A 25,230-nucleotide genomic window follows, 5' to 3' on the forward strand; every position below is an offset into this window, starting at 1 on the left:
AGTCGAACAATTCAGTCTTCGGGTCCCCTTTCTTGAGATGACGTACAGGAGACATTGTACGTCGCCCAAGCCTCTCATCAATGATGTTCGATGCATGTGTCACGTGCACAATTTCCACGGTAAGCCTGAGTCCGAGTCCTAGGGGACTCGATGAATGTTGGAGTTTCCAAAGTTGGACTGGTGACTGCATTCTCCAGTGATAAATATGATGATGGCAGACACGATGGGCAAAACTTTCCCCGATTCGACCTCATATTCTTCAGAGTTGCTGTTTCGAACGCGATGCCGCAGTCGATACTCGAAAAACAGAGTAGCCAGAAGGCGAGAGACAAAGGATAGCTCGAGTCTGCCTGTTCTCCTCTTCTCATCCTCGATGTCCATGAACTATGTATCTCTCGCGGAGTTTTCGCAACGTTTTCCCGAAGAGCACAATCCCAACCGTCGGAAAGCCCAGTCCGGGTTCTTCCAAAGAAATACGGCGCGGCACCGGCATAACGCTCGCAGCATCGCTGCTCTTTCCGATGGCGCTACAATGACTGGCGGTCGGAGCAGGATTCACCGCGTGTATTCGGCTCAAACTTTCGACCATTGTACTGCGCGACGAGCTTCGCCAGCAGAAGACCTTTCCAACCAAGGCAGCCACCTAGAGCACAGAAGGCGGGTCGCTATCTCGAGGATTGAAACAACGCAAAATATGATGATGTCATCGAGGTATTCCCGGATGATTTGAGTGACGTTTTTCCTGGCGTCCTGAAAGGGCTCAATTGTTCAGGATGAGGTGCGATATATTCCCCCGTAGGACGTGACGAATGAATGAATGGAAAAACATGCCGTACATACAGATATATCTCTAGGGCTACCGGGACCTTCCTGGTGGGCGGGGCTCAGTTCTCGAAAGAGCGTGAATCTCTTCTGGAACTTGGTTGTATGTATCTCCACAATTTTCTGGTCTTCCAACAGCGCGAGAGAGAGAGAGCACTCGTAGCCTTGTGTCCTCGTCCAATTATTCTGCGATGGTGGAGCAAGTATACGGTGTGCGTAATAAATTGAATTCCTTCCAAGGCACGAAAATTCCACGAAAATGCCACTAAGCAACGGGTTCTCGACGCGTTGCCGGAACTTCTTCGAGTTCTAGCATTGGAATTTATCCAAGCCCCTAAGTTATGTTTTTCCTCGTTGACCCCCTGAAGATTTCGACCGAATTTAGCGAACGAACAGACGAACGGAGTCTCGGGAGAAAACCAATCCATTCCTCTGCAGAGGCTAGCTCCCCGTTTCAGGGAGTCGGGGCCGGTCACTTCTCTCATTTCTGACGTCCTCGTCAACTTCCCGGCCGGATCTCACTGTGGCGAATTTCCGCTGAGACACAAAAGAAGTCGGGTGTAGAGGCTGCGAGTGATAAAGTGATGCCCAATTCTAGAGCCTTACCGGCGCTTGTCGGCTTTCGTCACTCGGTGACTCACCGGCGTGAAGTAATTCAAGAATTGAGATTGCTTGCCTCCGCGTTCCGCCGTACGCTCCGCGAAGACGAAATGCTGTATACGGCGACGTAGCGAGCGTGGGTGATACCCCAAAACCATCCGCTTCTGCCGCGAACGTTTCATACTTCAGCTGTTCGAGCGATCGTTGGTTCCCGACGCTCCTCGCTGTTGGAAAGCTGAAAATTCAAATCTGCCAGTATCCTAGATTCTACAAATCAAACATTTTCTTGTGGATTGAGCTCGAACCTCTCGAGTGACCATGTCGAGATCCGGTAGCCCGTTTTGTGAGAGTCCTCTTCACTGGTACGACATCAAAGGTACGCATCTTGAGCTAGAGCCGGTCAATGGCGCCGGGAGATACGCAGGGTTTTTCGCCGCAATGAATCGATCTCATTTACGGTGATTCGCAGGCTTCAAGCCTCTCGGCCGGGGTTTCACGCTCCGGATCTAACCGATTTGATCAAATTCACGACACGGCGGGAGGAGATCCCCAATGAGCTCTGTGCAATCAGAAATCATGAGATGGGGGGGTCTCGAGTATGTGTTAGAAGCAATCGGTAGTATATGAATATATGACATCAGAATCGACAGGCAGGAGTTCGACGGACAGCTTCCCCCAGAGTCCAGCGAGTGATCAAACTTTCGTCGGATCCATGCAGCATAATTCTTCTGACTGAAATCTGTGAACTTCCGGAAGCAGTGCAGCTCTCCGGCTAGGGGAACGAACGTAGGACTAGGGCACCAGACGAGTGAGCGACGCTCACGTTTTTCTGAATACTCAAGTGATGGCGCATAGCGATTCGTGACAACAAGCTGGATGGACCTGTTGTTTGCGAATTATTCGTGTGGGCAGAAATCGTTCTGATGTTGTCTCCGCACAATTTATGCAATAACTTATCGCGCACCGTTTGATGACAGATGATCGCGAATAATTCTCGTGGAAACTCGCCCATTGCGGCACTCGGAAGCATTTCCAGAACTCAAGACATGGATGTCGTTTGGTGACGATCGAATCTTCTTCACTGCCGTCAAACGTCTCAATGAATATCTTTGTTCTCCTTCCAGATCCTTCAGACATCTTGACCCACGACCCTGACGATTTCATTATCGGAGATCGCGTATGGGTGAACGGGACCAAACCCGGTTACATTCAGTTCATCGGCGAGACGAAATTCGCCGCCGGTGACTGGGCTGGAATCGTGCTGGACGAGCCGATTGGAAAGAATGATGGATCTGTATCTGGTGTCCGATATTTCCAGTGTGAACCCAGACGCGGGGTGTTTGCGCGCCTTCAACGGCTCACTCGCTACCCCATGTCCGGTCATACCGGCGCCAATGATTCCACGCTTCTCCAAGAGGCTCCAGGAAAGTCCATCACTACCAGAGTGAGTTTTCAACCGTCAATTTTCACGTATGAGGAGGAACCGAAGTCGATGCAACGATCGACCGTAGCGAATGAGCTCTCGGTATTTATTCGACTCGATTTTTTCCCCTTGCAGACCGTCGTAAGGCCCTGCTCCCCAGGCGCTGTTGGTAGAGTCACTCCGACGTCTCCACCAAGAGCGGTCATCACGAACACGGAAAGCGTCGCGGTGGACCACGGCTTGAGAATCGGAGACCGCGTCATTGTGAACGCGTCATCTGGTTTCAAGAACGGTACGCTCCGCTTCATCGGAGCCACTGAATTCGCCCAAGGTCATTGGTGTGGCGTCGAGCTCGACGAGCCCGTCGGGAAAAACGATGGTTCGGTTAACGGAAAAAGGTCAGTAGCCGCCCGGGGCTGCAGCCTCGCGGAGGGAAAACTCACTGAGTAGGCATGACCTCTGCTTCGAAGAGGTTATATAGGTCACTCATCAAGGTCTCCCTGATAGAAGATAGAATATTCGAAAATCATGGATCGCGTCAAGGGTCGTTGGCTCCTACGGCCATCGGTGGACGACCGCGGCCGTTTCCTTTCCGTCTCGAGATCACCGTTGCATCCTCTCCCCAATTTTCTACTTGAGTCTAGAAAATGGCAGAGAGGGACAGGCTGAGGGTTCCCCGGCTCGGAGCGACTCGCACGTCGTGCAGCTGTGTGACGGCACTATGCCGAAGGCAGGACCTTGGTGAGAGTGTGCGGTGCCTGTGGGACTCCCGCTACGTACAAATGAGCGAGCCTGAAGGCCGTCGGCCTCGCTGCCGTCTGTGGGAGACTACGAGGCCATTGACCCGAGCCGAAGAGGCCTCGGAGGCCGGAGCTGGAGTCGATGTCCTCCGGAGCCGACCTCTCGCTCTGTCTGGCGCAGCCCTGGCTGTTTCCGAGGAGGTGCATCTCTCGTCTAGAGTCGAGACACGTTACGTCTCTGAATTCTCACGGTTCACGAATTTATCCACATGGGACGGACGGATGCGATTGAATCACGAGAGGAATCCCTGTGGTCTTTTGAGGGGGAGCCCTTCCCCAGAGCCGTGGGCGAGTTCCTAAGCTCGCGGAAAAAAAATCGATTAGCAACTATTAGAGATTCTTGGCTCGAAACGGCCGTGTTTTCGACGATGAATCCGACCTTTTTCGGAAAATGCAGAATTCTCTGCGAGGTGTCCTCCGATCCGAGCACTACTTGATTCCGTGGGCTCTGCCGAGAAGCGTGTCCTTGTCCCGGATTTCTCCTGCTGGCTTTCAGAGAGTCCTTGAGCGGCCTGCTCGGGACACTCTTTCGCCAGATATAACCTCGAACAGCCGAGTCTAGGCCAACTCTAGTCTGTTCTAGTTTTGCTTGGGCGCGGAGGAGCGTCGGGGAGGGCATCTCCGGCGCATTCTAGTTTGTGTGGTGGGTGGGGAGTTGAGTAACGTTCTGAAAGCTGTTTTGGATGACAGGCATGTGGTACATCGTTCGAAAGCTCTTGACGCGCTCCGTGCAACACGCGTCCTAGCTTTTAGATGGGATGACCGTCGGGTTCGGCATCACTGTTTCTGTAGTCTATCATTCATGCGGATTAATCACCGGACGTAATGATTCATTGAACTCACTTGCATCTGAAGTAGAATAACGAGGAAGCCAAAGCTGCCAGCGATGATTAATTATATATCGATGATAAGACCTTCGCATACCCTAGCCTGACCTCTTTGATTTATTCTATTGCAGGTACTTCGCATGTCGCTCAAAGTACGGACTGTTTGCGCCGGTGCATAAGGTCGCTCGCGAAGGAGGTCACACTACAACAACCGTGCACACAACGACTCGTACGACGAAGGTCACATCGCCTCCTCGCATGGTGACACGCACAGGTAGCCGAGAGAGTATCGCCAGTAACGTCAGTTCTACGTCAAGCCACTCGATACGCAGAAGCAAACCCCGGCTTGGGGTGACTTCTTTAGCCGCAGGGGAAAGGCATTCAGGACAGCAGTCTCAACAGCAGGGCCAGGTTTGTCGCGTGTAACAGAAAACACACAAACTTCGAGAGAAGGAAAGAACAGGAGAAAACTATACGAATCATTCGTCCAGGGCCTCCAGCACACGTACTCTCTTCTCATGTGCCCGCCTCGTCAGTGTTCCCTGTTTGATCGGTCATTTTTGTTCGGAGTACCTCATGGAAGATCATGCTTTTTAGGGTACTTCCTGCGGGTGGATTCCTCCACGAATCCGGTCGTCATTCAATCGTCGATTGATCGGTCGGTGATATCGACGGAGAAAAGCGATCGCTTCGAGGAACGCCACTCGCAGCAGAACAAAACTCTTTCGCCCATGTCCTTTGCCGCAGCGGACTCGAGCGATTTATGTGTCAAAATGTTTGTTATTCGGGGTGGAGATCAATGAGAACAACCACGAATCTCGTGAGCATGCCGATTTCATTCACGTGGGGGAAGGGAACAGAATCGGTTCCGTGGAACAAGCTCTCAAATACTCTCAAACCACACGCACGCGAAAGGCAACGCACCAGCCTAAACATTTTGAAAACGCCCTGTGAGTCTGAAGGAAGCTCTGGATTGTTGGGGGTGAATTACCGTAACCCTTCACGAGATTGGCGTCTCGGAGTCAGAGCTCCCCTTCTTTTTGTTGTCCTATGTTTTTCCTATTGATCCTAACCAAATAACAAAGCTGGAGCTCCTCGAAGGTCCCCAAGGTCGAGAGCTCTCCGCTCCCTTTCTGTAACTAACTGCAGTGGGTATAGTTTGTTCTCTTCCCTTTCACGCCGTCCCCTGTCGACACCCGAATCGCTCCACCTCACCCTGCTTCTAGCCTCATAACGTTTCCCATTATTAATTTCCGTTTCTAGATACATTCCCTTATGTTGCATTCTCATAGTTTGATTTTGATTATTTCCCTCTTCGTTTCAGTCTACTAATAAACCGCTCTCCAGTATACTCAGTCCCAATCAGGGAGTTCTGCAAGTGAGTATGCTTCGTAGGAATTTATTCATTTATTTATTTAGGTTTTTTGTTGTTTTGCTCATCCCCTCCGTTCGGAGGAGCCTCGTCTCTGGTTTTCGTGTTCTCAACGTAATCGGATGCATAATGCCATGATGGGGAAAGCTGAGATTGCACCGAATTGAGCCTCAGAAAATTCAAATCTATGTAAATGGGGCCTCCGCAAACCGCTGCATTTCGAGCTCCATTCAGTTTAGCTTTGTATCCTCAATGCCAACTCCACCATGCACCGCTAAGGTTTAAAAAAGGAAGATATTCCCATCCGAAAGCTTTCGCTTAAGTTTCACGCTGACGAACATCCAAAAGTGCGGAGATTCTCGTCAGGAGTTGTCGATTTCCAAGCTGTCATAGCACTCAATGCGCCGATAAGTCACCATAAAGTTCAACGCTGTCCACTCCGCAATAGGAGACCCCCAACTAGGAGACGTTCTCCGAGAATCGCAGGCACCACCGAGGAACCTTCATGAAAGGCATCCATCTGTCTTGATTTGACTATCGGCGGGTCGTCGATTTCTTAGCGGATCTCAAAAGGCAGCGCGAAAACTTGACCGTTTCAGGTGTATGTGGCCATGCGGGTTTCGTACATTTTCTCCAAAACTCAATGTCAAACATTCCTGGAAAGCCTTAATAGGAATCAGCTTATCTGTTCAACCTGAGGGAGAGGACTTGGAGGATACCATCGGATCACCATCCAGCAAGCGCCTGAATGCAGCTCCCGAGCCTCATTTGGCGGGTCGTTCGCTTGCTTATCTTACCGATTCTATCGATTGAGCTGCAGACATTGAAATTCGTCGATTTGCTGCAAAGGACGATGTCAGCGAGTATAAATAAAGCTAGGACACTCAGTTCTCCCCTGCGAGTTCACCTCCTCATCGCATATTTGTCACGATCTTCCCCGATCACCGCTTTGTGCCAAAAATAATTAGATAAAATATTTTTCACACCCTGCACGCGCTTCGATGAATAAGGACAGCATCTATCTCGCTACCAAGATTCCCCCCGTGCGGAAGATCGGGGGTTGATGCCTTGAAGCGGGCTCTGAACCAGATCTTGAAACGGGAAGTATAATTCCCCGATTCTGTTCCTGACTGAAATGATTCTCGCCCGGCCTCTCGACGGAACGGCAATAACCAAAATCACCTCGAATAACATGCGAGAGCCTCCGCGGGTGCACTTGAAGATCTCTGATCTTTCATCTCGTCAGAAGCCCCGTAGAATACTGCTCATAGAATCCCGGTCAGAGAGCTCCAGGTAGAATCGCTTACTCGCTGGCGCTTCCACTCTATTATCGGAGCTGATCCAACAGCCATTCCTGGGCTAACTCGATCGCAAGAATAAACACAGAGTTTATTTGGAAGTTGATCAAGCGAGCCGATCACCCGTAGAGCATTTTGGCTCCATCCACCCACCCAGTGTCGCCCACATCGGGAACGCCTCGCGAGAAGAAAATCCGAACGGGAGGTCAGAATCGATGGATCTGACTTCCAGTCGGTTCGTTACTTCGATCTTCGAGCTGCCCAATCGTTTCGTTCATCCTGCCAGTTAGTCCGATCGCAATGATAACCTTCAAAGGTGCCGATCAAGACCGAATGCTCGAGTTTCTGGATATGAGAAACTGCGAGACTGCAGTATTTATTTTCCAATCGATGTCCATCCGCGTAATCATTGCCGGAGGATGTTGACTCGCGCAATCAGATCTTCCGAACAGCTGATACGCGCTTCAGAACCGACCACGCACCCAGGGTCTGTCTCCTGGGAACTCACCACTCCTTGTACTCGTGACACGTTTCACACGTTGAACCCGGTATGTTGTGGACGGGGAAATGATTTTCTGAGGATTCCGCTTAGTCAGTCATGGCTTCCTGCCTTACCAGGAGGCTCAAAAAGCATCCCACGCCTCAGCGAAATCCTTTCCAAGTAGAGGGGAAACGAGCTGCTGAAAAAGTAGTGGCGTGCGGAGCTCGAACTCTCGTGTTTGATCCTTGGATCGGGGATATCTTCACTCCAGGCCGCTCCGTTTTCCTGAAAGTTTCGCTCCCGCGCGCTCCGCCCGCAGGCCGAGCCGCGGGCTACACTAGAAGCTCCTGGAAATTTTCGCCCGCGTCGCTAGTGTTGTCATCTAGCGACAAACTTTGCGGGGGCGTGCTGCCCAAGCGAAGCGTATGCGCTCTTTCTCCTTACGTCCGTTCCGTGGCGGTCCCTCAAGAGCCACCAACACTGCTACGCTGAATCATAGTCGGTGTTCTGCTGCGTACTTTTGTCCCAGTGCTCGATTCTCCACTGAAATCGCACGCTCGATACATAACGCATTCAGACGCTAGTTCTAGACCTCTGAACTTGGTGTTGAGGCCGAATCCGATTCCACGCGGTGACGCGCGAGTTCAGCTCCAGAAGTCCATCGGAGGCTTCATTCTTTGATCCGAGGTGACAGTGCAGTGCATTCAACATGCCGTTCGACTCTGATTCGATGCGGAGGAGCTTCCGATTCAAGCCAATGGTGGGTTCTGAGGCGGAGAGCAATTGATCGAGTGACACGGATACCTGGATGAGTTTTGACTGAATTCAAGATGCGGATGAAATTCTATCCGGCGCTTCTAATCTGCTCTTCAACCCTCGCGCTCCTCGACTCGTGAAGTTTTGCCCGTATCGGTCACCGGCTCTCTTGAATTCAGGAGTTCTCAAAAACATGTCCGGACGTCTGAGTCCTGCGGCTCTGTCGGTCAATGGGATCGGAAAGTAGCGTTATTCGGTGGGTGGTTGTAGTTTGTTGACACACCCGGAACGCCGCCTCGGCTTTTGCGGTCCGCCAACCGCGATCGGTCGCTTCGAATACGCGAAACTCTGACATTCTTTAGTACGCGGCTTCACGACTCAATCCGTACACTTTGTTCATGATCTGGTGAAGTGCTTGGACCTCAGCTCTTCTAATTAGTCGTGAAGTCCTCTTGTTCCGGAGGATGCATATCGCGATTCCGCCATCGGTCTCGGTGAATCGAGAGGTTTAGCGGAGCGAGCGGAGGAAAAACGATCATGGCCAGCATCTCGGAGTGGACGTTTTTCAGAGAATTCACCGATCAAATCTGGGTGGGTAGAATCGTCCAGAGGACATCCTCCATGTCCCCGTGTTTGTTGTTTCGGTTTGAGTCAATTGTCAAGCCTAGGAGAATTGACAAGGTCGGCTTGAGTAGCATAGACAATCGAAAGATTAGGATTCAACTTCCCGATTGCTCGTGCTCAATCGGTTTTTCACGAGACATTTGTCCCGTCTGTGAACTCGTCGGTGAGGTGATTCGGGAACTTCATGATCAGACCATACTATTCCACTGACCATGTATCCGCCCGAAATCACTCGTACAGCTAGTCGTTCGCTACGACCTTGACAACATTTCGGGAGTCCGTATTCGGATCGGCCTTGTCTACAGGCCATACTAGCTTGACACATTCTGGTTCTGGTGCTTCAATTAATGGAATAGCGATAAAATATCAATAGAGAGTACTCGATCCCATCGACGGCGGGTCGTCTGCCAAGGCTGGCTTCGGCGCATCGTTACTATTGCGGAAACGCCGTGGAGTTTCCTCGAAAATGTTTTTCGTTTGCGCCTGGAATGCGAGAACCACTCCGAGTTCGCGGCTCGAATGGGAGAGAAAATTTTCGATCTTGAGCCTCTGTGGATCCGGTGATTGAGAGGTTGATCGGACTCAGAGGATTCAAACAAAAAACCCTTCGCTTCCAGGATGCACTACGCGAGAAAGAGGAGCACATCGAGCAGCTGCTCAAAGAGCGAGATCTTGAGCAGACCGAAATCGCCAGGGTCACGGCTCATATGGAAGAAACGGAAGCGAAGCTCGACGCGCTCAGAGGTGAGGGCTCCCTCTGTGTCCTGGAAGCGCGGTACTTCGATATTTCGAATGACTTTCGATGGCTGAAAAAAATGCTCTTGTTTCAGCGGAATACGCGAAAGCAACCGAGGCCTCTGCCGAAGAGAGAGATGCCCTCAAGAAACAGCTCAAACAAGCTGAGAGGGAATGCGACGAGTTGAACAGGAAAATCGAGGATCTCCAGTTCGCGCTCGAAGAAATCGAGATCAACAAAGCTGATGCCGATCAAGAACGGAAAAACCTGCTGGAGAAAGTGGCTGACTTGGAAAAGATGCTGCAAAGTGGAGCTGATGCGAAGTCGCCCGAAGGTCAAGCGAACCTCAAACTCGTTGAGATTGAAGCCAAACACCGGAAAGAAATCGATGAGTACAAAAGGAGACTCGAAGATTCTCATGGCGAAATCAAAGCTTTCAGAGATTCTGTTGTGAGTTTCGGTGAATCTTTTTTCATTCCCGTCCTTCTGTATCACAGCGCCCCTCGATGTACTTTGTTCTTCCGTCAGTCATATGTTCCCCGTTCACAGGATGTGGAGAAGCGCGCACATAAAGAAATCGAGAAAACGATATCCGCAAAAGACGCGCAACTGAAATCGTGCGATGCCGAGCTCGTAAAGACCAGGAAAACTTGCGAGGAGCTCCGAGGTCGGGTGGAACAACTCGAGAATGAGCTCTTCGAAATGGCGGAGAAGAGCCAAGAGGTCAAGGGCGAAGAGATCGAAGAGCTCCGAAAACAGCTCAGAGGTAAGTCGCTCAAGAGGCTCCCGGGAAAGAATCTCCGGAATTCTGGTGGCCTTAGGATCCAGAATTTCCTCCTATGTATGCACGGAACGCATCCGAGTCATGTTTACTGCTTCGTACTGATTCTGGTTCTCTCTTCCCGGGCAGACGGCGAGAAGAAGTTGATCGAGGAGCGCCAGTCCTTGCTTAAGACTCAGAAAGAAAGGACCGACCTTCTAGCACAGTGCGACATTTTTGAACGTCAAGTGAAGGACATTCAGAAGCAAAATGACGACTACCGAGAAGAGCTCAACAGAGCCAGTGAACAAGGAGGTCAACTCACGACGAAGCTCGAGGGCGAAATTGAAGTTCTCAAGAAGAAATTGAGAGGTCAGTTTCTGATCGATCGGAGGAATGAGAACTCGCCGCTGTGTACATTGCAGACCTTTGTCGATTGAGTCTATGATCCTTTCAAGAGAATAGCATGTCTCATTCCAGACGCGGATGCCTCGCTCAATCAAGAAAGAAACTTGAAGGCGGAAATATTAGACAAGAAGGACAACTTGGAATTCCAAGTGGCGGAATCGTCTTCAAAACTGGAGGAACTTGAGAAGAGTTTAAGAACATCGAAAAATTACGTGGAGCAGCTTGAAGAGGAGAAGAGAAATTTGAAGGCTGAAGTCGAGTCTCTGATTAGAGAAGCCTCTGAGAAAGAGTTCAAGGCTTTGAGCTCCGAGAAAACTTCAGATGGTCTCCTGCAAGGTAAGAAAGGCTCGACTGGGAGAAGCCTGGTTTAAGCTCTGCCTCCAGGAGCTATCTTGGAACTCGGGAGGAAAGGTCGCTTTTATAAATAGGAATCGTTTGCAGAAAAAATTGCCGAAGCCGAGAGCTACCGGTCCCAAATTAGCGAACGCGATGACAAGATCTCCCAATTGTCCCGGTCGCTGAATGAGAGTCAGCAAGAAGCGACTTCCCTCGGCAACGAATTGGACTCTATACGGTCCAAACTCGAGTCCGAAAGAAGGAACTCTGAGACTGCTCTCAAGAAAGGTTAGACCCCGCGAGGGAAGGTCCTGCCCCCTTCCCCTCTCCAGGTCCCCCCGGGAAGGGAAATCTGAATTTTCGATGAGATCTTCAGAAGGAATTGGAGAGTCTAAGATAAGGGACCCCTATTGCATCTATAAAAACAGAGTATTTTTTGCAGCCGAGCACGAATGTCAATCAATGCGATTCGAACTGGAGAACACATCAGAGTCATTGAAAACGGAACTCGATAATCTGAAGAAGCTCTACGACCAATCTTTGAAAGACGCCGACATGTCCCGGAAAAAACTCAAGGCCAACGAGGAAGAACGGAACGATCTTCAAGCGAAAATTTCGAAACTCGTCTGCGACCTCGAAAACGCTCGTAGCACCAAAGACGTCGTTCACGGTGAAATGTCAGAGCTTCGAAAGGAGATCAGCGATCTCAAACTGAAGGTTTGTGAGGTCGAGAACGCGAAGTCAACGGCTGTCCGCGAAATGGAACGCGAGAAAGAAAGATGCCGCAGCCTCGAGCAGAAACTCGCGAACTCGGAAGCTATGATGAACCGGGAGCAGGGCGATGCTAAGAGGCGGATAGAAGATTTGGAGGAACGTCTGGACAAAGCCCAGAATCTCCATCGAACGCTGAATGACGAACATCTCTCGAAGAACCTTAAGTCGACGAACGAAATCAACGAGCTTCGAGATTGCATCAGGAACTTGAAAGATAATTTATCAGGTGAGATGGACTTCTTCACGAGCGGGATCCCACGCCGGAATGCTTCGAGCTCTCCATTTCACCCAGGGTTCCGGACACCATTCTGCGCGGTAAACAAGCCAGGAAAATTCTATCAGATTCGGCTGGATTGCTATTCGTTTCAGATCTGGAACGCCAAATCGCAGAAGCACGTCGTAATGACGACAGTCTCCGCAGTGCCAATGACAGATTGAAAAACGAATTGGAGTCTCTGAATCGAATGGTTGCTGCCGGTGACTCTGAACGCGAGCGTCAAATGGATCGATTGTTCGACGAGAAGCGTTCCAACGAAAATAAGCTCCAGACCGAACTCGATAACGCGCTCAGCGAGGTTGAGCGACTCCGGAGAGCTCTCGACGACGAGCGTCATCGATTCGAGGACCTGGTAAGTGACTCATGTTGTCGAGCTCTATCCTCTCGGAATCCGCCTCGGACGATTTCCGCGCTGACTTCGAGACATTCCGGATAGCTTGATTTTAGGGGAATATACTTTCCTATTCCAGAAAACCGAAGTCAATATCAAATCGGACAAGCTCAACCGTGCGGAAGAGCTCATCCATAAGAACGAAGCAGAGAGGAAAGAGCAAGTTCTGAATTTCAAAAGCCAAATGGAAAACCTACGCAGCGAATTCGACCGATACAGACGGACGCTCGAGGAGAACCTCGAAGAGACGAAGCTCACCTCCTCCCATATGTAAGCGGCAAACCGATCGACTGATCAGACCCACTATCGTGCACGGAATCCTGAGGCCAATTCGTACCGATGATATGAGAGTGGGAGCGAATCGACAGATTGAAAAGCGGGAAAAGCTGCTTGAGTCTGATTGAGATTTTTCTCTTGCAGCGAGGGCCAGCGTGAGGTTGTCGAGGAGCTCCACAGGCAGCTGTCTCTTAGAGAAGTCGAAGCCCAACAGAAAGGGTCCGAAAATGCTACCCTGCTCTTGCGCATCGAGGATCTTGAAAGAAGGTCAGTTGCACATTCGATACCCGTTACTTCTCGTTTTGACGTGATCCCGTCAATTATCATGTGTGAGGGGTATCCGGAACCGCTCAATAATCACACATGATAAGATGGGGATCCCTCCCAAAAGACTCTGCTCGGATTTGGGTAGGCCCCTTTTTCCAGTCAGGCAGTTCTGGCGCGAAAAAGGCGAACGGAGCAGTACTGTCACTTGAAAAACACAGAAGCACATCGCTGCACTTGCATTCGATGCGAAACCCTTCCTGTGGGAAGTCTCGGCGTGTTGCCGCTCGACTTCCCTCACCCTAAGAAAGGAAAAAAACCCGAGCTGATAGCATCGATAATAATCTACACAGAGATTATTATGACCGACATGAGCCATGGACCTGTATCATACGCTCAGAGACTCCTTTCGATAAAACTATTCGGATATCTCCAGACTAGGGATGGTGAGAGACTCACGATGGACGAGACACAATTTGTCAAGACTTCAGAAAACTCAAGCCGACACGCTCTTCAACAGAAGACTGTTCAGCTCCTGAATTCCGTGGAATCCTGGCTTGACAATGGCTTGGGGCCGGAAGGGCTCGCTTATTACTAATCCGCTTGTCGGTCGGAGGAGTTTTCCTTTCCCCCTCTCTGTCTTCTTCTCGAGAGGGAGGAAGTCCTAAAAAAAACGATGAAGCAGCTCGAGGAAGGGCTCGCTTATTACTAATCCTCTTGTCGGTCGGAGGAGTTTTCCTTTCCCCCTCTCTGCCTTCTCGAGAGGGAGGAAGTCCTCTAAAAAAAGATGAAGCAGCTCAGTCCCTGCATAAGACACTCCGCGCTTATTTAGCTCACACTAGGGCCCTGGGCTCAGACTCACATGTCCTTTCGAAGGAAACGGAAATCCCACGGAAGGCTGCTAGAGGCTAGAGCACTCAAGTCAAATACTTGCCTTTCAGCAACAATCATTTTATAATTGGCATTGTTGCATATTTTTTCGTTTGGTTCATTTGGCATTTTATGATCTGAAGCCATAACGCTCCACGCAGACACAATATGCAGGCACGCTTAGCGAGAGGGAGAAATCAGCATAATCCGCATTAATGTGGGTCAAGCCCGTTTACGTTTTCTCTGTTTCGGCCTCCCTTCCGAAGAATATCCGTGTCGAGGAAACCTGGTCAACATTGACGAGACAGTATCCCTCCACATGAATCTGTTGCGAAAGCTCACGGCTTCCGAATGCTTCGACGCCTCTTTACTCTCATTATCTACACCGGCTCAGACATTTGGTCCTCCCTTTTCTTTCGCCTTGCCGAGCCTCGAATATTATTTTTTTGATTCCTTCCGGATCTCACTCAATACCTGCTTATCGATGCTTGGCCTAAGGTGTCGGTTGGGGGAATGAAGGGAAATCTTTTGTTGATTTATGGAATAATTTTTGAATAATTTCCGCGTTTATTGAGGAGAAATCGTAGTTCCTGCCATATTTTGCTAATTTCGTTTAACTCGACGCCTCTCAACTTTAATCATCGGTGTGCTCGTAACCAGGAATCAGAGCCTCGTCAAAGAAACCTCTCGACTCGAATCTGTGACTCGGTCGTCGCGATCCCGCTCTAAGGTGAGTTTTCATCTTGAAGCTCCTCCAGGATCAAGAGTCAAGGGGTGATAGATTGAGTCTCAAATCATCATGGACCAATCAGCCAGAAAAACAATGAGAATCCGTCAATTGCAGTCTCCAACGGGTGATGATGACAACTCAAGACGCATACTCGAGGAGAAAGATTCCCAAATCGACTTCCTCAACTCAATTATCGTCGACATGCAACGAAAGAATGACGACTTCAGGGCTCGCATTCAGATCCTGGAAACGACTCCGGACGAGTTCAAAACAGCGGTCAATTCACTGTATGTTGAAGGAATTTATTTTTCCATCGGATATCAACGTTTCCCCCCCTAGCCGAATTCCAAGATGTTCCGATCCGTCGATCCTGGTCACAGGCGGAAGGTCTCACAAACCGATTTTTCGTTGCAGCTCCAAAAACGGAAGAGTGAAAACCGTGCGGCCGCCGAGACTATTCTGCGATATCTGCGAAGTTTTCGACCGACACGACACCGACGACTGCCCGCAGCAGGCTTCGGAGGCCGTGGATCATTCGAAGAACCAAGGAGGTCGAGGGCCGTCGAACAGACCTTATTGTGACAACTGTGAAACCTTTGGGCATGACGCTTCCAAATGTGAAATCGAAGAGTATTGAGAAGGGAAATTCAGTCATGGATGAGTGATCGATCGCGTCCGCGAAAATCTCCATTTGGGTCAGATGTCTCACCTCGATCCTCGGAGCAACAAAGTTTTATATATTATGTATTCCTGAGGATGGGCTTCATGCGTCATTCACGGCCGTGTTGCAAATACTCTGCTTTGCAATCATGACATTCATGAGGATATATCCTCCTTTTTGGAAAAGAAAAAACACGACATCGATGGAGACACATTCTCATTCGTAAAGAAGCCAAAATTCAGGGTCCCGAGCCAGTGAATTCTACATCGGGCCGGCAGGGTACGACTGCAGTCCTATGTTTTCCCTGAAAACGGGAGACTCTTACGCGGAATAGAGCACAGAGTAGACTGTTTGCTCGCGTTTTCTTAAAGTTCAGTCAATCCATTCGGTGAAGCACCTGTCTGTCATTCCCTGTTGATTTCGAACATCGACTGAGCTTGTTCAGGCATTTTTAACCACCAAGTCTTATATGTGCTTTAAGGAATAAAGTAGTCAGCATTTTTCTGATTTTCCTCTCGTTTGCTTGTTCGTGCCTAACGTGAACTTCAATGAGTATCGATGTACCGGTCGACGATGAGTCGAATGCCTTCTTAGGAATAAGAGAAGGAGCTATTTGGTCGATGCAACACTCTGTGTACTACATTGATTTGGATTCTTCGAATGTCTCGAGATGATGGCCCTATACCGGAAATCATGATGTTTTACACGGGAGAATATATTCAGATTATAGCACTTCAAAATGTACATTTGTGGAAAATCTTAAGTACCGATGCTATTGAGGAGTTCCAAGAACCTGAGGAGCAAAGACGAATCGATTCGCACCCTCCTCGACGGAACACGAAAATAAACGCGGATCTTGCGACCAAAATTTCGCTTGACTTCCCGAGAAGACGATACGAAGAGAATATGGAATTTCCCTCGCAGGTCGAGAAATCAATCGGGACGAGAATATGACCGCGAAGACTCTCATGCTCATCACGTACTCCGGCGCGGCGCGTTTTGCCAACAGCTGCCCTATGGGCTCCTAATTCACACGATGCCGATTGAATCGAAGGAAAGGAGCCCCATACGATTTTCTTCCTGAGACGGTCTCATTTATTCATCATCCATCGGGGAATCCGGGGATCGGGCCCCACATCGATCGAGCACTTTTTCCCTCGGAGCCTCCGTCGGGGAGTGTCTCCCGTGGTTTCCGATCGGGTTCATATTCCTACTGCATCACAGGGTCATTCCGGCTCTTGATCGTCATCTATGTCTGGCTCGTCGATCCCCACACATCCGTGTTTCCTATCTCCTCCAACCCGAGCCTCAGAGACTTAGCGATGGGTTGTGCCATCGAGTATGTACATTTTATTTACAACAGCCTCTTGCGGACGCTACCAATGTGCGATTCGATTCATGTTCGCTTGGATCCGTACAGGGAGCATTTACGCTCCACGTCGCCGAATAGCAGCCAGCGGATCTGTGAAGATTTGATTATTGGCTTTATGGCAAGTTTCAAAAATCACCCTTGCGTCTTGGAGCTCCTTGACCGGCGCGAGACGAAATGGAAGCGATGACTTGTCTCCTCTGCATGGTGCCGGCCATCGCCGCTTCTGTCATCAGTTGAACTTCGGGGTTAAGCTGTCGGGTGCGGAGATATAATCCCCCGATGGTTAGAAGCAAAGCGATCAACAGAAGAACACCCAACGACCCGCAGAACAAGAAACCAGTGGTCGAAACGCATAGCTGATTCGACGAATTCATAATGACGACTGGTCCTCCCCTGTGGTTCTGATTATTCAACACCTTCACTGTGTTCAAAGGTCCGGGAACTTCTTCAGGAGCGTCTTCGGGAGCGATGACCCGGATACCTCTCATGAGATGAGCGCTCTCCGATACATCCGAGGGCGTTTCTGCGTTACCGTCCTCCGGTTCTGCTCCGCTTTGGGCTTGCCGTCTCAATCGAACCACGAGCTTTTCGGTGGAGTTCGAGCCGTGGATTCTCTCGCGCCGTCTACGCAGACGCGCTTTCTTGGCCTCGAGGCACTGCAGCTCGTCGTGGTGGCATTGGTATTTGCAGATCTCGATGTTGCACTCGAGGAAAACTTCGAGTTTATCCGGAAACTTGAAAGCCTCGATGTAAGCCCACGCGATCGCCGAAGCGCCGGTGTTCGAGGTCTCTCGGGTTTTCTGCCAAGGCCCCATGACCTTCGGTTTGCTGACGCATCCGTTCTTGTTGCTGAGCTGTATCGCATTGTTGATGTCTCCGTCATGCGCGAGGCAGTCGGCAACGTGAACATCGTAATCGTCCCCGTGGATGTACACGACCAGGGTTAGAGTTTCACCGATCTTGACGGGACCGTTCACGGGGTTTGCGTTGAAGGGACCTTTGCCCAGTTGGACATCCATGTAAGAGTCAATCGAGTCACCAGAGTACGTAACCGAAATCACATCCAGCACGTCAACCGAGAGCGAGGATGACACGGTTCTCGTGATGTTTTCTTTCTCGAAACGACAACGCAGAGCTCTAGCGGTATCCGTCACGGCCTGAAACCAAGATTAGGTGAAGCGGGCTCGAGGAAAATGTTCGTTCGGGCGGGAGACCTACTCCCATGGTTGGATTGATTCCGACGCTAAAATCCGCCTCTGAAGGGAGCTCTGATACCCCGAAACCTCTCCAGGGTGGCGGTGAACCATTCCAATCGCTTTCGCTCGAGAAGCGTCCGGGGACGGAACAATTCGTCAGGCTCGGAAATTCTCACCTGGATTCCTGGAGTATGCTGGACAATCACGGTGTTCTCGAGGAACGCTTCCCCTTTGGACCCGTCGACGATTTTGGATCCGCAGCGATGTCCTTGCACGCTGAATCTCCTTCGATTTGGTTCGTTCCCTACAGTGCTGTATCGACATTGCAGGTCCGAGTAATGGCCTTTCGAATAGATGATCCCTTCAGAAAAAAAGCGGTTGATTACTTCACGAGTCACGATCGAACAATGACAAGTCAGAATCATTCGCGAACCCCGGTTTCAACGAAACAACTACAACTCATCCATCAATGGATAGTTGGTCCGGGTGATCATGATGCGACTTCCATTGAGCTGCTAGAAGTTCTGAAAGAGTCCGCTGTCGCTGGAAGTTCCCTCGTGACACAGAAGTTGATGGAAAACGTTCGTGAGAAGGCAAATTATTTCGATGGTCGACGTGATGAATATCCATGTCGGTTGTGAATCAAAAATTCCCCGATCCATCGTACGTGGATCTAGTCGTCGTCCGGATCGTCTCTTTTCACTCTGCTATAATGACCGCGCAATGACAGACACCCTTAACCCTTCCGAATCGGGAATTATACGCCGAGTCACGGTCGTATACATACACTCCCGAATCGCTTACGCTCAATGCTGGACAGCGATATTTCTTCCGACATTACGGAGTCCCGCTCGCACTGACAATAGTTTCTTTTGTGAGGATCTCATCGGAAAGTTCTATTCAGACGCTGTGGATCAGACAGCGGTTTCAGTGATGAGAATTACGGCTCGTAAACTTCTCGAAGCTTCACGCTTACGGAGATAATCGGCCATTCGTCCCCAAACCGTAGGTGCATCTCTTGCGCTGAGGCTAAATGTGCTGCTGGGAAAGGTTTCTTCGATGCTTGATAAGCGGAGTTCTCTTCCTGCTCAGTGGAATTCCGTGGGGCTCCGCCGGGAACCCTTCGAAGCGATCTCAATCTGAGGCGGAAGCTCGGGGCATACGAAGTTGGTCACCACTGACAAGGTCGCAGCTGCTGCACGCCCAAAACATTTCTGCATCCCATCGTTCGACATCGAGCTGTCGGGGCAGGATGGCTGCCGGACACCTCAATTCTTCCTATCTCGTTCCGCCCTACGACTGGCAAGGTCTACCTCGGGAGGAATATCCGAGGCCCCTCTTCTACGGAAGACACCGTTTCCGGCAATCTTCGTCCTGAGTAAGATCATACCTACGTATGTGTTAACCTTCCGAAGTCAAACGAAGCATGGAGCGAGCTCACGGAAATGTATGGAACAGCTTCTCGTAACGGCAACGAGCTTCGGCCACAATGGAGGCCTCTTCGCGGCTCTTCATCGAGCGATTGTCACTTGTGTTTGCACCAGGTGAACAACACTCGATTGAATGGTCAGTCGGGCGGTCGGTCGGTCGGTCGGCCGACAAACGATCTTGCCACTGTTCTGAGCTGCGGTCTGTTTGATTGCCACTCCTCAATGTCTTCGCGGAACGAATTCATACTACCGATCACGCTCCGAGGCTTTCTCGGAAATCGCCGAATGAGGCAGAGAGGTTACGCTGCGGGTATGGAATGAACGCATGAAAAACTCTTAGATCATGACGCCTTCGAGCGAGGCATCTAATGGGCAGAATGCCGAGCAGTTTTCGGTGTATTAGCGGTGTCTCAACGTGATAAACTTTGATGCTTCAGCTCTCTTTCCTGAACAATGACAACCGAATTTCCTGGCCGCAAGCTCGTGCAGATCGCTGGGCCGTAATCGTGAATAGCTACTTTCTATTACGTATTGTCGGGGTATTTTTGTAAGCTGGTGACAGCTGGTCGCAAGCGATTCGACCTTCACGGACCTCGACTGAATGCGGAGTAGCTCAGTCGGAAAAATCTCGGTCATCCACAGCTCTTCCGAAATTGTGCACGCAATCTCGGCTCGGATCCAGCGCCGTGCGCTGTCTGGAGGAGTTTCCTCCGAGATCGTTCGATACATAGCACCTCCACCTCTGGAAACGAGCAAAGTTGCCGACTATTATAAGAGCAAGCTCACCGTTGAAAGGACTATCAAAATTCATCGTGATTTCCATCACGTTTTTGCCGCATTGAACCTGGACGTCGAGAAGGGTCGCAACCGACAAATCCTGATCCGGTAAGTAAAGATCGTCATCTTCGTGTAAATTCGTTTTGATCGCAGGATGCCGTGTGGTCAAAGACCCGGAGTTGGCCGCGGCGAATGACGATACTATAGCCACTGGAAGCGAAAAAAATTTCCCAATTTGAGATGGGGGCTCGACAAATCTGGAGAAAGAACGATACGTAAATCGGAATCTCGATCGGATAAGGAGTATTGCACACTCACGTTGATCCTTGCGAGACAGGAGTGCGGGATGGGGACGTTTACCCGCCGGGAGCTGCTTGCTGAACCGCGTTCTAACAATGCTCGCACGAAGATCGTTCTCGGCGACATTTACCTGAAACTTTTTGAACGGGTTTTTCTTCGCTGGTCTACCGCGGTTTTCAGATCGATTGCGGAAAAAAAAACAAGATGATGTTTTTCTTCCTGTGCCATTCAAACATTAAGAAAGGGGAAACGTCAGAAAGGCGGTCTGGAAAATTGTGTCAGATGGTTTTACTCGTTGACTTGTCCGAAAGAGAATCGTTGGTGACGCGCGCCCTATCGTTGGAATGAAACCTAGCCGCAAAAAGTTGCTTCGGCGAAGGCTTAATCGCTCGCTATCGTGCATTTTGAAGCAAAGCTCATTGTCGACATTGGCTTCGACGGTCCCAGCAGCGCGCTACACTAGAGACCTTTGTGCTTAATGTTGCGATCATCGAGAGAACTCGACGGCCTTAGCTCAATGTGACCTATGCGTTTCCTATGTTTAGAATTTTTTTCATCGCTGTCCCCTGGTTGACTAGCCTCCCAGGTCCAGCATGCTTCCGCCAACTCTTGGGGGTCGATCCGAGTTCGAATGAGATACGGGAGCCCTTTGAAAACACGCGTGTCGACTCACAGAAATGAAACTCATTGGAGCATCGTCAAGCCGAGGAGCTCATTTTTGCCCATATGGGGCATTTTTTTTCTATTTTCTCCCTTGCACACTTTGAAGGATGGCGTTTCCATTCTTCCCGCCCGACTCAAATCTGATTGAAACCTTTTCACAAAGCGTCACTTTGCCAGTGAACTTTTTCCGCGAGAAAAATATCCGTATGTCAGGAAAATCAAAACTGTCGTCGGCCCCCATGAAGTGAAACGGATTTTCAGTCGAGTACCACCGCCTCTAGGCGAACCGCATCGAATTGAAGGAACATGAAGGAAGACAAAGGGAAATAATGAATAAGGATTACAAGGGATGCGATGCGTTGTCTGATGCGAAATCTTGTGGTGACGTCACACACTGAAGATGGCAAGATAGAAAAAACGAAACGAATACATCATGAAGATTCGCAACGCCATCGCATCGTCAAGTATTATGTATTCGTCAATCGGCGCAAAGGTGAACTTCATCAGGGGAAAAAGTCATACTTTGTCCGATGACATCCCGAATTTCGACCGCGAAGCAGATTGTCCGACAGTGCTAGCACTGACAAAAAAAGGTTCCCATGAGTTTCGCCTTCCACGAGAATATCTCGGGTGTCGATGGATATCCCAGTATGTCGGAATGATTCAAGAATGGTACGCCGGTGCGAGAGTTCCGTAGGCAGCAGCAAGAAGACATCACGTCCGGAACCATTCACATGGAGGAGATACCGTATTTATTCTAATAGAATGGCATGCTCCAATTACCGGCATGCTCCAGTAGAACGGCACCCGTATGAGATTTCGGAAAACAGAGCGGCATGCTCCAATAGTACGGCATGCTCTAATGCAACGGCAGGGGAAAATGACTTGAGGGAAGGTGGTATAAGTTCTTAGATTCCGTGAAGATATCAAGGGTATACAAAACGATTCATCGTTAGTGAAGGCAGAGATCGTTTGAATACTCATTTTTGGAAAAAACACGGGTAAGCTCTATCAGCTCTAACAGGGACCGCCCATCCGATGCGGGATCGAAAAATAGAGCGGCATGCTCCAATAGACCGATGCCTGATGAGGGGATCGAAAAATAGAACGGCATGCCACTCTATTGGAATAAATAGGTAAGTACAAATGATCGAAGAAAATTCTATACATGGTCGATTCGGATGCTCAGCACTTAGCTAGTGCACGCATCAGTAGGACTTGCATAGTTTACCTGGATGCAAAATACGAGTTGCAGGAATAGAAGTCGGCGACCGGTCCCCCCCATGGCCGCGGTTTTCTTCAGGAGGTTTTCATTCTGAAACGGAAAGAGAATTTCATGAGCTCGTTGTTCTCGGCACGTCGCCGATTCTTAAACGTTTGCAGTCGAGCAAGAGGAGACATATAGTCTTCTCCTTCAACGCTTTGTTTAATCACTCGTTTTCGTTTGTTCCCCGTCGAGCTGGCGAAACATTATCTGTACAGTCAGCATGAGTGCCACGTTCGATGGAGATGGAAGCCGCTGTCACGCCCGGTCCATCCCGGCCGGGGCCCGGGTGAGGGGCAACACGCATTTGACAGATCGTCGCTGGCAGAGCTCTTAGATGTTTAGGCTTGATGACCAGCTCCGCATGAAGACTTGTTCAGAGCGACATGGGGAAGCTAAGACTTATTAAAAAAGACTGCATCTGTGGACCCAAAATCTGCTGTCGCGCGGGATCATGTTTCAAGTAAACTCATTTCGAGTAAATTCGGGAAGACTAAGACTGCGGAAACGAATATGCACAGTGCGAAGGTGTTTCTCCCGCGCCTCAATGAAGCGAGCTAGTTGGAACGAGGCTCGGGTATACCTCGTTTCTTCACAGACGGAGCAGATCATTTCGCGAAGTTCCTTAGGGTCGGCTGAATGTCTCTGGGTATGTCAACCGGAGGCACCCCATCTCATGAGACATCGATAACTCGATAATCGGGGAGCTCCGGAGCGCCTCGGTTGGGTCGCAGGCGATGCCGGGCCACTTCACTTGAGTGAGTCCGAGGTTTTCTTACGAAAACCTCGCCGAAAAGAGACTGAATGTTTCAGCGGGAGCAAGAACGCCGCACGAGCCAGTTTCTCGAGCTTTTTCCGCGGCTCAGCGATATGAGAGGGGAATTTCGAGACGTCAACATGAAGGAAGAGCAATATTCATCACCCTTAATGAGTCGTCATGATTCGTGAAGAGTGTCGTCGCCGTCTTCGATCGTCTCAATTAGTGCTGATCACGATCGTACTGAATAATACGCTGGTGATTGGTCAGGAATGTTCCGTTCCCACGTCGCGTTGGTAGAAGGTATCGACTGGGAAGACGCAACCCATGATCGCAACGGTTCCGCCATCTGATTGACGTTCCAAAGAACTTGGTTTCGACATGAATTTCCGGCGGATCGTCTTTGTTCCCGAGAACTTCTGCACGCGTCACTCTGATAAGCTCCTGAAGTGACGTTGACGATTCGAGAAGAGGGACTGTGAAGTTTCCCGACGAGAGAAGATCATCCTCATTCCAGCGGCGCGTCAGATCCCTTTCAGTAGCTCTTTTGACGATGCCAGCTGGTCGCAACATTCGGGGCTGTGGCTGCCGCAGCACTGATGCAACTTGCCTAACAATAATTGCAGAGTCTCGTCGGCGGAATAACTCAATTACATAGATAAGAGACGCCTTCAGCAGGAAACCGACGATAAATGACTCCTTTCTCTGAATCAAGCAGGAAGCTCCCGGAGGAGCTGATCGATGAGTTCAGTCGCTTGCTGTCTGGCACAGAGAGACAAGACGAGCTGCCGGTGGATTGACGAGTCGATTTGGCTAGAATCGGTGTTTGGATATCTCAGTTTTTCTGATAGAAACTCATGGCGCTCGAGTCTTCGTTTTGACTCAGTCAGTCGATTGCGGTCCTGTACCGTATACCTCGCATGGCACGCGGCTCGCGAGCGAGGGTGAGCTCACCGATCGAGGATAAAAAAAAGAAAATGGTTACGGCTGACTGAGGCTACGTCTTTTTACGGCATATTTTATGGAACGTTTTTCGCTAAGTTAAAAACCCACACTTCGGCAGTTCCAATATCGACCGAAATGACTTTGAAGCTTGGTAATCGCGACGCGAAGGAGGAAAAAAGAATGAGAGGGAAAGTTCAGTAAAGATTCCGCTCAAGCTTCGGGTACTGCCAAAGTTTGTGGTGAGGCTGGGGCGTCCCGGGTCGTGTGAGGGCCACGCAGAACAAACACCTCGCGGAGAATTCCATCGGCGGAGGGCTTCCACGTGGTGAAACTCACAACGTGAAAGTTTCGCATGACTCCGGTTACAGGCCGGATCGGAGAAGTCACCATAAAACGCTTCGGTGACCTCTCCGCTCAGTCTAAGCATGCAAGCTTGCGTCTCATGGCTTTCAGAGGCTGCTCTGGAACGAAATCGCTCCGTACATCCCTTCCGACTCCGGTTAATTGCCGAAAAAGCAACGACGATCGGCCGTTCCTTATTTTTCTCAATTTGAGCGATGCCGCAGTTAGAGCAATAGCTCTTCGAGGGCGGAGTGGTTGCAGGGGAACATGGGGCTGTGAGGCTACTGAGGATTAGCTACCCTTCGAGGGAACCACCGGAGCCGCTGTCGATGTTCAGCTCGAACGTTCTCGGCTCGCTGAGAAGCACGGAGGAGTCCAGCGAAATAGAAGTGGATTTTGATATTCGGTATCGAGAGCAAATTCCATTCCTCTTGCTCAGCTCCAAACAAACTCCGAATATTCTTCATTTTTCATCCAGCACGGCAAGCCTCCAGATCATTGCCCGAACTGACCTTGCCCCATCTTTGCTCACTGCACTCAACGGATATTGGATAGATGGCGAGTGGCTTCAGGAGCTCGTTTGAAATCTTACGCGGGGGAAACGCTGCAACTGGGAATCACGAGAGACGGGCTCCGCCGACGCGACGGGTACGTGGAGCGATTTTGATGGCGGTCGGTCGCGTTTTTGCGCATAATCG

The 25,230-nt window shown here is 50.1% G+C and overlaps 2 protein-coding genes across 2 annotated transcripts in view; one reads left to right on the forward strand and one right to left on the reverse strand.

Moving 5' to 3' along the window:
- The first annotated feature begins 1,602 nt into the window (after window positions 1-1,602).
- On the forward strand, window positions 1,603-15,462 carry CLIP-190 (Cytoplasmic linker protein 190). Its single transcript, XM_029110520.1, has 18 exons — window positions 1,603-1,798; window positions 2,547-2,866; window positions 2,981-3,243; window positions 4,604-4,883; window positions 5,797-5,850; window positions 9,621-9,747; window positions 9,834-10,189; window positions 10,289-10,505; window positions 10,650-10,871; window positions 10,980-11,243; window positions 11,349-11,531; window positions 11,686-12,243; window positions 12,387-12,646; window positions 12,765-12,955; window positions 13,106-13,228; window positions 14,756-14,825; window positions 14,940-15,112; window positions 15,213-15,462. The coding sequence occupies exons 1-18, from the start codon at window positions 1,741-1,743 to the stop codon at window positions 15,460-15,462; spliced, it is 3,969 nt and encodes a 1,322-aa protein (XP_028966353.1). The 5' UTR covers window positions 1,603-1,740.
- Window positions 15,463-16,558: 1,096 nt separating this feature from the next.
- Window positions 16,559-25,230, reverse strand: part of LOC100897873 (uncharacterized) — a 44,597-nt gene continuing 35,925 nt past the window's right edge. The window contains exons 2-6 of the mRNA XM_003739959.2: window positions 22,456-22,539; window positions 20,580-20,691; window positions 20,271-20,471; window positions 18,231-18,415; window positions 16,559-18,015 (exon numbers count right to left, since the gene is read on the reverse strand). Of these exons, the coding sequence (XP_003740007.1) occupies window positions 16,984-18,015; window positions 18,231-18,415; window positions 20,271-20,471; window positions 20,580-20,691; window positions 22,456-22,539 (1,614 nt within the window). The 3' untranslated portion in view covers window positions 16,559-16,983. The remainder of the gene's footprint in view (window positions 18,016-18,230; window positions 18,416-20,270; window positions 20,472-20,579; window positions 20,692-22,455; window positions 22,540-25,230) is intronic.

The sequence above is a fragment of the Galendromus occidentalis genome, unplaced genomic scaffold (assembly GCF_000255335.2).
Source record: "Galendromus occidentalis unplaced genomic scaffold, Mocc_1.1 scf7180000076630, whole genome shotgun sequence".
Lineage (NCBI taxonomy): Eukaryota > Metazoa > Arthropoda > Arachnida > Mesostigmata > Phytoseiidae > Galendromus > Galendromus occidentalis.